At 40.1% G+C, this 14,564-nt stretch overlaps 1 protein-coding gene across 1 annotated transcript in view; it reads left to right on the top strand.

The window, feature by feature from the left end:
* Positions 1-14,564, top strand: part of PTPRT (protein tyrosine phosphatase receptor type T) — a 618,875-nt gene that overhangs the window by 383,689 nt on the left and 220,622 nt on the right. The window contains exon 8 of the mRNA XM_067554415.1: positions 13,753-14,049. Within this exon, the coding sequence (XP_067410516.1) occupies positions 13,753-14,049 (297 nt within the window). The remainder of the gene's footprint in view (positions 1-13,752; positions 14,050-14,564) is intronic.

Raw genomic sequence — 14,564 nt, forward strand, 5'->3', positions numbered from 1 at the left:
ACTCTCCACCCTTCCCAGCCCACTTCTTCATAAAGTAATATGATGGAAATGATAAACATTTAGTAAACTGAAAGGAGACACAAATAGAGCTGATTCTTCCTTCACATTACACCAATGCAAATATGGAATAAATCTACTGAACACGGTGACTTAAAACTTCTAACTGAGATCACAGTTCAGTCCAATAAGTGCATGATGTACTAAGGGTTTTTTTTTTTAATTAAAGCAAAGAAATATCAGTGTTTGTTGTTTTTTTTTTTTTTTTTGGCTAGGGTTCGGCGGGGGAGGGGGATTCCTTTATTTTTTTAATTTGTTTTTATTGAGAGTTAGACTTACAGCAAGATAAGTGTTTTCTCCTTGCAGATTACACAGTGACAAGAACAAAGCTGTAGCAATAAGAGAGAGAGCTATCTTAAAAAATGCTTTTCTTTGTTTTTCCAGAGTAATTAAAGAGAACAATGATTATGGGGAAGAATCTTCCACCACTTTACACTGTTTTCAGAGCTACCATTTTGATACCTCATTTATTTTTGTACATGTAGAATGTCTTTAACAAAACCTGTAGGTTTTTTATTAATCCAATCTTGTCCACTCACTCCATTAGAAAGAGATGGACTAACGTGTCCCCAAACAATGATACATCGAGGGAGAGATCATAAAGATAAAATATGTTGCAAACAGACATGTTTTCCTTTTGCTTGCTAGAAATCTACAAGTCTACCTGCTATGTAGTTGCACTTTCATTTACATATTTAATCATCTTCTTGTATTTAATCATCAAAATGCATAATAATGTACATTCTGTTCCCAGCCTTGGAATAACACCCACTTACATGAATTCATGATAGATGATTTTAATAAAATCAGTAATTATCCTTTATTTGTTTTAAATTATTATTTGCAGTTTGTTGAGGAACAATAGAGACTTAGGTATAGCAGGATCAAAGCTCTTTTTATCATTACATAATATAACAAAGTGCATTTAGCAAATGCTAATACAAGTGCTTTTTCTTTTAATATACTGCTTAATTATCCTGAAGCTTGTTTATGAGTTAAGATTCAGCAGCTTGGCTAAAAATATAAGTGAGAGTAGGGATGGTCTTGTGTGTAAAGCACAGGCCTGGCAGACTTTACATGCTGGATTTTTTTCTTGCCTCACCTATAGGCTTTGCTGTCCGTGCGACTTTAGTAGGGCAAGCGCTAACATGTGGTTTTTCAGCCAGTTCTTGTGGCTGCAGATGCCCACTGCCCCAGTGGGAGATCTTGGACTTTGGGAGCTCACTCCAGCCCAATGGCTGCAGAAACATTTTCCTTGGGTGGGGGCAGCTCTCTACGTGCAAGTGCAGCCTTACTTGTGGGTCACAATCCCGCCTTACCCTCTTCACCAATTAACAGTTAGCAGAGCTGTCAGATCTGGCTTCATCCAGTATTTGTGCTTGGGCAGGGAAAGAGCTGGGGTTGAGACTACCTGTGGAGGGATGCTGAGAGTCTATATTCATTTCACACACTCTCCATACTGCAGAAGAGTCAAAATCAATCTGTTTCTTGAATTATCAACCTCCCTGTGATGAGTTGTAGTTTACGGGATTAAATCATTGTCAAGCCTTTGTGAACCCCAGACAGAAGACACCGGAGTATTGCTAGCAGGGTGTACACGGGCTCCATTTCCGTTGGACGTTGAAGTCCATTTGAGGTGTTAACTTCCCTACCACAGAAGGAAACATTTATAGCTTCTTAAAATGATTGACAGAGCCTGTATCCACAGAAAATTCATCTGGTTCCAGGTTTTGTTATAAATTCATTTAATTAAAACACTTGTTGAGGTTCACAAATGTCTAACAAATCTGGGCCCAGTTTTAAATGAACTTGCATTGATTTTTGGTTTTGCTTCCAAATCATTCAGGGGTTGGGGTTTACCATAGTTTTGGCAAGGAATCAGAAGATGTTTGATGTCTTCCATAGAATTTTCTTTAGAAACACTGGTTGTGTTTTGAATGCAGAATTCAAAGTAAAATTTGGGAAATGAGAAAAACCCAGATTAAACCAAAAATTTAAGGAATGTGTTTATGAATCACGATAGTGGAACTGTCAAGTTAGCAATCCAAGGAGCTCAATCCTGGTTGACCCAGGCACACATTTACCTGTAGGTATTCATAGATGAAATCACATGGCAGGACTCTGTCTTTCACAGAATACCATCATAAAAGTCCTATTTTAGTTCTGAGGCCTATTCAGACATTATCATAATAGCTAACTTCTTTTGTGTTTTGTTAGAGGCCTATATAAGTGTAGAAAGCTCATTCTCAGTAACAAACTGTTTGATTAGCATTCATTTGATTGACTTATTTCAGGCCCCAGAGGGCCCACTTTCTTCCTCTTTCTCTTCCCACCCCTTTAAGTCTTTTTGCCTGTCTTTCTGTCCTCCTCCTAAAATCTGCTTTCCACTCTATTCTCCTTCCTTTGGCCTTTTCTACGATCTAGGTTGAGAACAGTGACAGTAGAACTGATTTAAAATACTGTTTAAACACAAAATACAGCTAAATCCTATTCTAGCCAAATCCTCTTCCTATGCCTGCCTGCTCTCAGAGGAGGACAGTGCCAAGAGACTACAATAATAGTTAAATGTTATCTATCTCCTGTTTAATCTCAGTTTTATCCATCTAATCTTTTAAGGCATTTATACCTCATTGTTGCTGTCTAGGCATTAAAATGTGATCGCAGAGCCCACATGCATCACCATGTTCTTGTGTGAGTCAACAAAGGCATTTTGTCGCAGACAGACATGATGAGCTTCAGGGATGGACAGTTGTCTCTCTGACTGCCATGTCCACACACAGGGCACTCAGGCAAAGAGACAGTTGTCAGAACAAGCTGTCTGTGATTATTTGTCTGATCTGCTAAGAGATGAACAGCATGAACTATGGAGTTGGATGAACAAACCCACACCAAATTATACATCAGTTTGTATGATTCGGGCCGTGCTACTTAAATGCGCTTGCTGTTTGTTTCTTCAATAGTTTTCTGAGCTCCCACTTCCTTCAGCCCAGAAGTGTACCAAAGAGACTTTCACTTTCTTAAGGAAGTTTGATCTGTTGGAATAGGATTCATTGGAAACTGTGTGGTCTAGTGGATAGTTTTGAAGATGAAGTCCAGGAGATCTTTCCTCAGGCACTAAGTCACTGTGACCTTGGGCACATCACTTTCTCTCAGTCAGTTTTTCTAGCTGTAAAACAAGAATACCGATGCTTTTCTTTTAAAACATTTTGAGATCTACAAATGAAAACTCTTTACAAGTTAACTCTTTTTTTTCCACTAGGAATATGTTGTGTGTTCACGTGGAAATGTTGTACTGTCTCTTTTTAGTCAGAAAATTATGCATTTCATGCAGTTCTCAAACGTACCAGGTTTTTGCCAAACTTTCTATGTTTAGAGCTGAATGAGACTGGCCGTTGGATAGTGTGCCACCAAATCAGTGTTCTGCAAATGGGAAAATGAAGCCAAATACTCTGTAGTGTAGCAGAAGTGGTATTAAGCTGGAAGTCAGGAGATCCTGAGTTCTGGTCTTACCACTGACTGCTATTTTATATGTCTGTGCTCCTCATAGTCCTTATTACTTATCAAGCTCTCATTCAGAACCTTAGAAGGCAGTTAGTTATTAGTGCCACCACTCAGGAGTTGCTTAGCTTATATATGGGACCATTGCTGTACCCACTTGCCTCCAGAATCTGAGCGATGGAAACAACCCAGCAGTCATTTCTGTTGACCTCTATTAAGGGTCTATAAAGTCCTATTGGTTTCATCCCTATCACATTTTGTAGGAAATGTCTGTAAGGGATATCCATCAAGACGGTAAATCTACACTGTTCATTAGATTACTTAATGTAAGTTGATGACTCTGAAGTTCAGGCTTTCAGTATGTCTTTAAGTGAAATCCAGGGAACAACTGCTAGCACTAAATTTTACAGTGAGAACTCATACTTCATAATAGAAAACGGATACAGAGGTTAACTGACTCACTCAAGGCCACATTTAAGTTTTTTGTGTCAGTATCCAAGATACTGGATATAAAATCCACTCTGCCATATAGGCAGAAATGTGGAGCTGCCTATGACAGTAAAATGTTTCCCGATCGTCAACTTTGAGGTTACCACCAGGGCTGGGAGAGGCAGACATTTTCCAATTTGCTAAACCAGCAACAGTATTTAGACTTGCATCATTCTGCTGCTTATCTTAAAACACCTAACTTTCCAGCCTCTAAAGATTTGGAGGTTTGCTTTGGTTTGGCTGAACACAGTAAAGCTTTGATGCTTACACAGAACTCATCTGAACCCTTTTAACTGGACAGTGAAAAATATGCTGCTCTTGAATGCCTGGGGATAACGATGCCAGCACAGCTTCTCTCATGCTTTGGTTTCAATCTAACTGGTTAAACATAATGAGAACAAGCTATTTTTTCATCTGCCCTGTGTGACATTATTCATTCACCTCTGGAGAGCTGGGTTAAGTTTCTGACTACACAGGTGAATTTGGTGGCCTCCACTCAACGCTTGTGAAATTGTAACAGGGCGGACTTGGGCCACGTGTGCTCATCCCTGCATCCTACTTCAAGGGTTGCCCCTTTAAGAGTGAGGCGCATGAGTGAAGGAGAAAGTGACATGGGTCCTGTGACTGTAAGCTACAAGTAATGTCTCCATACATGGAACCTGCCTGCTATAGAGGAAACTGTCTACCCTTAATAGGAAGAGACGTGGCCTTCAAGGGGCTCTCCACAGCAGCCGGGAAGGACTACCTAGTGAGAGAAGGAGGTGCTATTTCGCTTTCCCAGCTGACAGGAAAGTGTTTCTTGCTAATCATTTTGTATTACTTTACACCTATTAAACCATCTATTATTTAACATAACCTACCCTAAAGAAAGGAATAGGGAACCTGATTTAAATGCTTTGATGTTATCTGAGCTTCCTTGACTGAATCTCTCCAGAGCAGAAAGCCAGCAACGTGCCATGGGCACAAGTCAGTGTGCTAGGACTATTCCGCCTGGTCTAGAATAACAAGGAACGTGAAAGAAGCAAGTGCATTAATCTCTGTCCTTCTCTAACACACACCCGCACGTGTTTTCCTTACTCTTTTCGTTTTGCAGGGAACTTAAACAAAACTCTTTGAAAGCTGCTGCGCCTGTCACACTCATTTGTCTTCCCTTTGTGCTCTGTGTCTATGTAATCTACTGCTGGGAAACGAGATTTAATCAGTGGACATCTGCACTTGTTAATAAACTCTGCCTTACGTTCTCTGTAGGGTCAGGAGACCTGGGCAATGGTGCCTCAGAGCAATATGGACACCTTCTGCTTGACGCTGTGTCATTACTGACAGCACCAATTTCATGCAGTTAGGCTCCTGCAGCAGGTAGTTAACCTGAAGGGCAGCAACTGATTGTCTCAATTTAGCTTCGCTGCTCAGCTCTAGTTTCATATGTAGAACATAATGCTTTGTTTTAAGCTTCCCCTCTTCTTCCGATGAGAGGGGGAGAAATAAAGCAGACACCTGCTATTAACAATCTACATCAACCTTCCTATTCCTACGGCTCACCTTGAGCCACTGAAGATTGAAAGATATCATATCATCTGCACCACTCAATAAGGAGTGACAAAATAGCCACCAAAATGGACCATCTATTCATGGTGGCAGCATGAGATGCATACTCTGAACATGTCAGGTGACATATGAGTAGAGTATCTTGCTGCCAGCTTTTGGGAACAAGACCACATCTGAAGATTCATGGATCAAGATGTTTTCTTTTCTGCTCACTTGTCCAGAGTTAGTGCTTAGCAAAGGTTACTAGTCTGGAAAGCATTCACAGCAGCTTACCAAAGCAATGATGGATCCTAAAGCATAGGTGACATATAATTTTTTTCAATTCTTTGCCATTGAATGAACCATTAGCATTTCACAATAGTTCCACGGAACTTAAATAAAAGTTAGTGTTCCTATCGCTGCTGTGGTTCCCACTTCCAGTGAATCCCAAAGATTGGATGCCTTTGCCTGGGTTTAAGAGAAGTTACAACAGGCCCATTATACTTCTTCCTTGGGTATTTTCTCCCTTAAATTTCACAGAGATCATTTGAAGTCCATGTGAGCATGGAAACTTATACAGGAAACTGAAGTTCATGGAGGTTGTATAAATATATTAATAAATTAGATAATGCCTAGATAGTCAAATTAGGTTATTCTGAATACTGTCTTGTTGTGTTTATTTTTTTCTCTCCACTTCGATTCTAACATACTGTTAGCAGCCTCTCTTTCAAACACCAAGTGCTAGGTTAATGCTTTATAGGCTGTAAATACATGCTTCATCTGAAAGCTAAGACTTAGGCATTTAGATGGCATAAATCATTTTGCTTCTAGCTGTGGTGGATTTTGTGATAGCAGCCACTCAAGCCATGTTGGAAAATTAAAGCAAGATATAAGCGGTGTGGCTTCATTTTAAGGACCAATATCTTGCAAGCTCTATGCTAGAAACAAGTGCCCTATCCCAATGAAATGCAAAGGTTTCTCAAAGGAGTTAGGGAGAAATCTCAGCCTCCCAGTGGTTCAAAGCACATGTATAAGTTCAGGTAGTTTGCGAGATCAGACATTAAAACCACCTCTAGTCCCTAGGATCAGGAGGGATTTTTAGCACTGTCCCAGAATAAAATATACAGCAGGTTTCAGACCTTGAACCACTATATTTCTCAATGCCATGACAAGGCTCACAAAGCATTTGGCATTCCTTTCAGTAGCAAGACAGAGAAGTACAACATTATGAGCCATCTTGTTTCAAATTTTGCATTGATAACACTTTGCTCTTCTATGGTGCTTTCCATCTGAGGAGTTAATCACCTCACATGCAAACATTAACTAATTACAACTTAAACATCCCTGTGAGGTAGGTATTTGTCTTTAAAAAGACCAGCTTTTAAAAACTGAGCAGAAGCTCTGGGCTGTACACAAAAATGCTCATGTAGTCAAATGCTTAATTTGTTCGCAATAACCACGTGTGCTGATCCAGGTTGTGGACATCTGCCCTTTGGGAAATAATGCCCTAACAGACTCGACCAACGTCATACAGGAAATTCTGAGACGAGCTAGGAATGAACTCAGATTTCCAAACTTCTAGTCACATGGCTTCATTGCAAGCTCCCCCTTCCATTATGTAACAAACAGAACCCAGCTCAAGTCTGGGGGAGAGGTCTGTCAGTGGTAGTCCTGCAAGAGAACGGATTTCCTGATGACCATCACTCCAAGCCTTCCGGCACTGATGGGCAGGGAGTGTGTGGGAGTCTACTCACTGTCCCAATCGGGAAGACAAAGTCCAAGGAGGTGCTTCCTGTCGCCCAGTAATGACCACGCCAACTAAATATGGAGCAGAATTACTATCAGAGCCCAAACCCACCAGCTCTGATTCCTCTCCTCTCTTCTCTTCCTTAAATGCTGGGAGGGTGAAGAGCATGAATATGAAACCATCCAGAACATGCCAGTATCAGTGATGGCTTATGGTCGACTGTATCATGCATTATTTTATAGACTTTGGGTCACAGGATGTATTAAGGTTTGATATCTCCGTTCCAAGACTATAGAAATTAAACTCATTGGCCACTCATCAAATGTTTACTACTGGCAAATCAGCTACAGGACTACAGATTAGAAACACTATCATTTTTCTTGTTTGTTCTCAGCTTGTTCTTGGAGAAAATAATTCATTGCCCCATTATAAAAAATGAGTGGAGGTGATACAATAGATTGCACTGTGCATGGACACCATTGAACATCTGGTAATAAGACTACAACAGAGAGGTGTATATTTAAGAGGCTGAAACTGCTGAAGGAATAAATAGACAATAGACTGAGATCACTGTCCTTTAAGAACAACAAACAATTCCAGGCTTAAAATGTGTTTAAAAAAAATGGTTTGTGTTGCAGAGGAAATGAGACTGGAAATAGAAGAGCATTTTCTAAATTATATGGTTTTGGTTCTCAGAGAAAGAGATGGAAACTGAGAGAAGAGGATGAGAGAGAATACAAAACCTGCTAGTGTTTACTTCAATTCACTGACTTAATTCCAGGCAGGTTTCCCATTCTCTGAACCTAGAGCTTGCATAGATGTATTTTTCCCCTCTCCCAAGAAACTAAAAGGCAATTTGATGGCCAGCATCTACCCCTGGGTCAGGTTGCTGATAAATCTGAAAGCTGCAGCCTGTTCCCAAGTTTTCATCATCACTGCAGTATCCACATTTCCTTTGGCTGGACTCAGAAAGTAGGAGACAGATCAACTGGCAATTGGATATCCTAAAAATAGTTTTTAGAAGGATACTGTATCATGTACTGCAGGTTGTCGGTAGAGATGGGTCTCTAAATTAAGGTTACAGATTTAGCCTAAAAACTTCTTGGTGTGAGTCCGACCCACATCTGTTGTTAATAGGCAGGTTATCCCAATGAAAGATTCAGTAGTTCAAAAACAAAAGAAAGGTCCCAGACTGCATCTGAGAATCTACAGAAAAGTGCTAAGTATCTGTTGGAAGCTGGGATGGAGATGGCACAGAAGTGGATTTCTCTCATCTCTTGTGATGCTAGAAATTACAAAGTGCAGAGGTGAGTAAGAAAAGTAGGTGAAAAGTTAAAGTCAAACTTCAGAACATTCTGTTGAATTCAGGTTTGGGGTGAAAGTCTGGGTGAGGTTACATTGAATCAGAACCAATCCCTACCCATGGCACCAGTGCATTTGGCAAATCTGATCCCATTAACCAGGTACCCCAAGTTGATTATTCATTCCATAACATGAATAATTTAAAGACAATACCTATAATTAAATAACCATTTTAAATTTCATGAAGTTTTTATTTTCCATCTCCAGCTGCATGGATGTCTCCTAGTGCAAATGTGTTTGCTGTTGCCTAGCTGCATTCTGAGACCTCAAGTCTCCTAGTGACTGTGGTGTCTGAAAGCAGGGAGGTGCCAGAGGTGGAACCTTCTTTACCTTTTGTTGTTTTGTTATCCTTTCCCTTTGATGAAGCCTGAAAAGGCTTCTGCTTGTCTTTGCACTTTAAGGGGCTGATGGTTTTTACAGAAGCGTTCTTTTGGTTCCTTTAATTGCCTACGGCTGCAAAAATTTTCATTTAGCACATGCTGTAAACCCCTGTTGACAAAACATCTGTTGTAGGGATAGGGAGCAATCACTAATGCTGACTGGGAAGGAAGATAGATATTTTTTTCTCATATCTTTTCTGTTCCAGAAATTTCAGGTTAATTATTGTGTCTCAAGTACAGTTTGATTGTTTTATATGCTGCATCCAATCCTGCCTGAGGCGATGTGTCCAGTTTGAAGATCAGGATCGTGATGATAGTGGCAAAGTGGTTTGGTCAGCATCACATCATATCAATTAAGAATAGAATTAATTGGCTCTTTGTTCCCATCTCTGAACATGAGACCACACTTCTTCATACTAATAGGTGAAGGCAATTGCCCATCCTGATTTTTTTTAAACGTCTGTGCCTTAAACATTCCCAAGGTCTTACCATCACAAACGACACGGCAGTGAGATACTACAATGATTGTTGTTCTCTAGATAGGTGGATAGGTACCCTAGCCTGTCAGGAGTCCATCATTATCTTCAGAAGCCCATAAATTTGGAACTGCTTAGTTATGGCAGGACCACACACACAGTCCATTCTCTACTGCCTGCCCTTATGTCAAAACAGCAATATCACTGATGTAAAAGGGAAACCACATTTTCTCATGAAAAAAAATAACCCAGAAACTTGAGTGAGGATCCTGTTTTTATACCTCACACCTTCTAAAATCTTGGCTGCTAGACAGTAAACATTCAGTTAATGAGGCAGCATATCCTAAATGACCATCCATGGAATCTGGAGTTGGGAGCATTTGAGTCTAAACTTGTCTCTAACGCTTGCCATATATCCTTAGGCAGGTCAATAACGTCTACGTCTTCCCAGCTGGTGTCCCTAAGAGCCTGGTTTTTAGAAGTATTAAGGGAGAAAAGGGGCAGATAGAAAGAGATGAATTACTACAAGGTGGCAAATGGCGATTCTGTCAAAGATTAGCACAAGGTCTGTGAATAAGAAGGCTAATCTGTGAAGAGATGGAACTGGACATAAGTATCTCTGAATGTAGAAACCTTCATTGAAACGAACTGTGGAACCAGGAAATGTATTCATTCACTTCTCCTATGAAAATTAGCGATTGGCTACTAATAGGTACAGAGCCTGAATGCTCAGGAGAGATTCTTCCCCACACGGCTTTGCTAGTGCCCCAAACCCTTCCTGCCCTTTCTAAGAGTGAAAACAGTCTGCCTTTCTTCCTGTGCATGCTCACTTTTTCTACTTTATTTATTATTTGGGAGCACTCTTTACAATTTAAATTTTAAAAGAAAGGAAATATGGTTGTTACGAGGAGGAGGGCGAAAAAAATGTTCTTGTTAACCTTTGAGGATAGGACAAGAAGCAGTGAGCTTACATTGCAGCAAGAACGGTTGAAGTTGGATATTAGGAAAAGCTTCCAACTGTAAGGGTAGTTAATCACTGGAATAAATTGCCTAGGGAAGTTGTGGAATTACCGTCACGGGAGGTTTTGAAGAGCGGGTTAGATTAACATCTGTCAGGAATAGCCTGGATAATACTGAGTCCTGCTTTGAGTGCAGGGGACTGGACTAGAAGACCTCTCGTGGTCCCTTCCAGTCCTATACTTCTATGATTCCGATTGTATCAGATGCGGCTCTTCAGGAATAAAGATACTCCCTTTACCAGTGACCTCAGTGGTACTGCTTTTCAGGGATCCATCCCGGGGGAAACTTGTGGGGTTTTCATCTTGCTACAAATGGCTTTCAAGCTCCTGCAATTTCAAATCCAGTTTAATAAAGCACTTGGATGACTGGAGAGATGTCCATCTCCCATGACTCAACATCCTCTTCACTTTCCAGACAGCTCTCCATGAACAAGAGACTGCTTTGTTTCATTGCAGAATTGTCTATCTATCCCTTTCCCAGTCTATCCAACTGGAGAAGCCAGCAGCCATTGTTAAGTGAAAAATAGGCATTGTACCAAATGCCTTTTGTAAATAGTAGCTCAATAGAATAGAGATCACAGATTGGAGGTAAGAAGGAGGAGGGACTAGTTCAAAGACAGTTCAGGATGAAATTCAGGATGAAACCTCACTGAACCGAACCCGCACCAGTGTGTTAGGTGGTGCTGTGCTGGGGCAAGGCATCATCTTTTGATTGAGAAATTCTGTAGCCCTTTCTGCATAGTGGGTTTTAGATCCCTGTGGCCTGACTAAATTCCATTTTAGGTGATTGTTTTGCCTGCCTGTATCTCCCATGATAGTTTCAGCTGGGTATAATATTTATTTACCCCTCCCCCCCCACCAAGTCACTCTATGTAGTGTTGCTGTATTCTGTTGTCTAGTTACCTGCTTTCACCTCAGAAATAGCAGCTGTTATTAAATGTAATGAGTTAAATATGTCTTTCTCTAGGGCAAGTGTTATCTAATGGCTGGAGCAGGGAATGTCAGTTCTGGAGTTCTGACATGGACTCTGTGTTCCTGGACAAGCCACTTAGATCTCTCTGTTCCTCAGTTTATCCCAATATATAATGACTATAAAGCGTCCCTCACAAAGTGGTGGTTGAGGCTTTAATGTTTGTAGAGAACCCTGCAAACCCTAGTTGAATATGCTATGGAAGTGCCAAGAATGATTATAAAAACTGGAATACAGTAACAATTACTGAATGAGAAATTATTTGCAGGAATTTGAGAAATATTATTTGAGAAATAGTTGCAGGCTTTACACTGCCTAGTTTTAGTATCCTATTTTTAAAATGCACATGTGCATGTTTTAATATGTATTAAATGTTCATTTCAGAAGTAGTTATTGCCCCATTGTTAATTGTTACAGATTTTGCAGTGAGACACATCTGACCAAACATTAATATGTTCTCTGCTCATACGTTAGCAGAAGTGGAAACTTTGTTTGTTGTTCTTTACTTCTTAACAACTTCTAGAGGGCATTTCCCCCACTTTATTTCTTTTTTTCTTTTTCTTTCTATAACTATTTTGGTTTCCTTATGACTGTTTCCTTCCTATCCCCCCCAAGAAAATGTAGTACTCTTTGAAACTGACAGAGGGCAGAATATGTGGGTAAAACATTTTAAATTATGCTCTAAAATTAAGAAGTTGCAGATAAAAATTATATATATTTCACTAATTTTCTCTTCTTTATACTCCATATATGTGCATTCTTGTAGCATTGGTTGAGGAATAATTGATTAAAACTGTAAAATACCATATAATTTTGGGAACTATCATGTAAAATTTGTGTTTTTTATATAATATAGTATTACCACCTAATGCATCTCAATCATTCACTCGATCATCCCTCAATCTTTGTGTAAAATACAACTATAAACTCTCACACTCACCATTTAAAGCGCAGGTTTAGTGGTCAAAGCATTTGAACTATACTATAAACATAAATAAGGAATGACAAGTGGAAATTATTCTTACACATGCATCTTTAGCTCAAGCTGACTATAAAGAAAGAATAAGAATAATGAACTTCATTTGGACTTTATATTACATCTGTAGCTGTGGCATTCATCTAATAAATGGCACTTATATGACCACTTCTCCTGCCCTTCAACCAGTAATTAACCTCTGCTGCAGCTACTATGAATGTTCCAGGTCCATGGGCACTTTCAAATAGCCACTTCATAAAAAAAAGAGAAAAAAGCCTGTCAGAGGAATGTTTCCTATATTCGCTCTAAACTTACAGTGGCCTGAGGTGCATAAATACACAGTTCTTTACCCATGTGACCATTAGGGCGAGAGATGTGGGAAAGGGAGATTCTTCGCTCTCTGGTGGGGATACACCGCAGTTCATTATTGTATGGCATCTGTTCCAATGTTTACAGCATGTATCCATAGCATTAGGTGCTAGTACTGGTTCCGGAAGGTCCTGTTTCCTGTTATATTGGACATTAACATTATGATATTCATATGTTTTTGAAAAGAAAGTATGAGATTTTAAAACATTACTTTAATTTTCCACCCTTCCCCCCACCGATGATAAATTTCCCAGTGGTATGGGATTTAGGATATTAAAGTTGTCTGACTTTATAGATGGAGGGACACAAAAAATAGTCTCAACCAGTCAAGATGTATTTCTAAAATGGTTGTTCTATAAAACATGGTACATGAAGAATATATATGATGGTATGGTGAGAGGTCACTCAACTCACTCAAGGCTTTGGCAATGGGGCATGGGAGTAGATTAGATCAAGTATCTGAGTGTCTCTGAAGCATTTAAAAAAAGAGAACAAGAGCACTGGCGAAGTAAGGTGATGTTTCCAAACTCATTCTCATAAACCTGTATCTGCACCACACCATCACGCCCTCATTCTCTGTGCAGGAAGGCTATGCAGTGATTAGGGCATTAGCTGGGGCATGAAAGAACTAGGTTCAGATACTGCCCTACCTCAGAGCCTTTGGGCAGGTAAATTAGTCTCTCTGTGCCTCAGTTCCGCATCTGCAGAATGATGATAATTTCACTTTCCTACCTCACAGGGGTGTTGTGAGGACAAATTAATTAAAGATAGATGCTCAGTTACTACAGCAATCTGGGCCATAAGTGTCATAGATAATGCACATGGAGAGATACATGGATGCCTGATTCCTTTAAAGCCCTTTCATTTCTTTCACTTGCTGCACAGATCCAGTCCATGGACCACAGAATGTGGAAGTTGTTGACATCCGCTCCCGGCAGCTGACCTTACAATGGGAGCCCTTTGGTTACGCAGTGACCCGTTGCCACAGCTACAACCTAACAGTCCAGTACCAGTACGTTTTTAACCAGCAGAAGTATGAGGCAGAGGAACTCATCCAGACATCCTCACACTATACCTTGAGAGGCCTTCGGCCCTTCATGACCATCCGGTTGAGGCTAGCACTTTCTAATCCAGAGGGCAAAATGGAGAGCGAGGAGCTGGTGGTACAGACTGAAGAGGATGGTAAGAAAATGTTTGGGTTTTTTTTCATGGTTTAAAGTTCTAAGTAACTATTCAGGGAAAAAATGACTTGGGAAAAATGGCATTGTGGGCTCGGAGATAGTGTCACACCAACTCTGTATCAGATTTCCTTCTGCTGCAAATAAAATGGGGATTTTTTATATTTACCTACTTTTTGTGGCATTGATAATGTCTGTAAAGCACTGTGAAGCTGCAAGTAGTATTCATGTCTGCCAGTCAACAATACAGGGCCCAGTTCTGGGAAGTGGTGTGTGCCAAACTTCCAGTGGCCCCCAGAGACAAAATTCTCTAGTCCTGTGGCTTATTTTATTTATTGTAAGGGAAGCTGGTTAATCTAATGTCTCAAATAGTAGAAATGTGTGCTGAAGGCAAAGACTGTTCAAACCCAGCTGATACCTGTGATGTGAGGCTTGTTACAAGTTTACATAACAGAATTTTACTTTCTTCCCTTTAAAAAAACAACAAAAACTGGGAATATACATATGAAATGTGAAAAA

Source organism: Emydura macquarii, unplaced genomic scaffold, assembly GCF_026122565.2.
Source record: "Emydura macquarii macquarii isolate MOO-44397 ecotype Brisbane River unplaced genomic scaffold, CSIRO-AGI_Emac_v2 contig_1483, whole genome shotgun sequence".
Lineage (NCBI taxonomy): Eukaryota > Metazoa > Chordata > Testudines > Chelidae > Emydura > Emydura macquarii.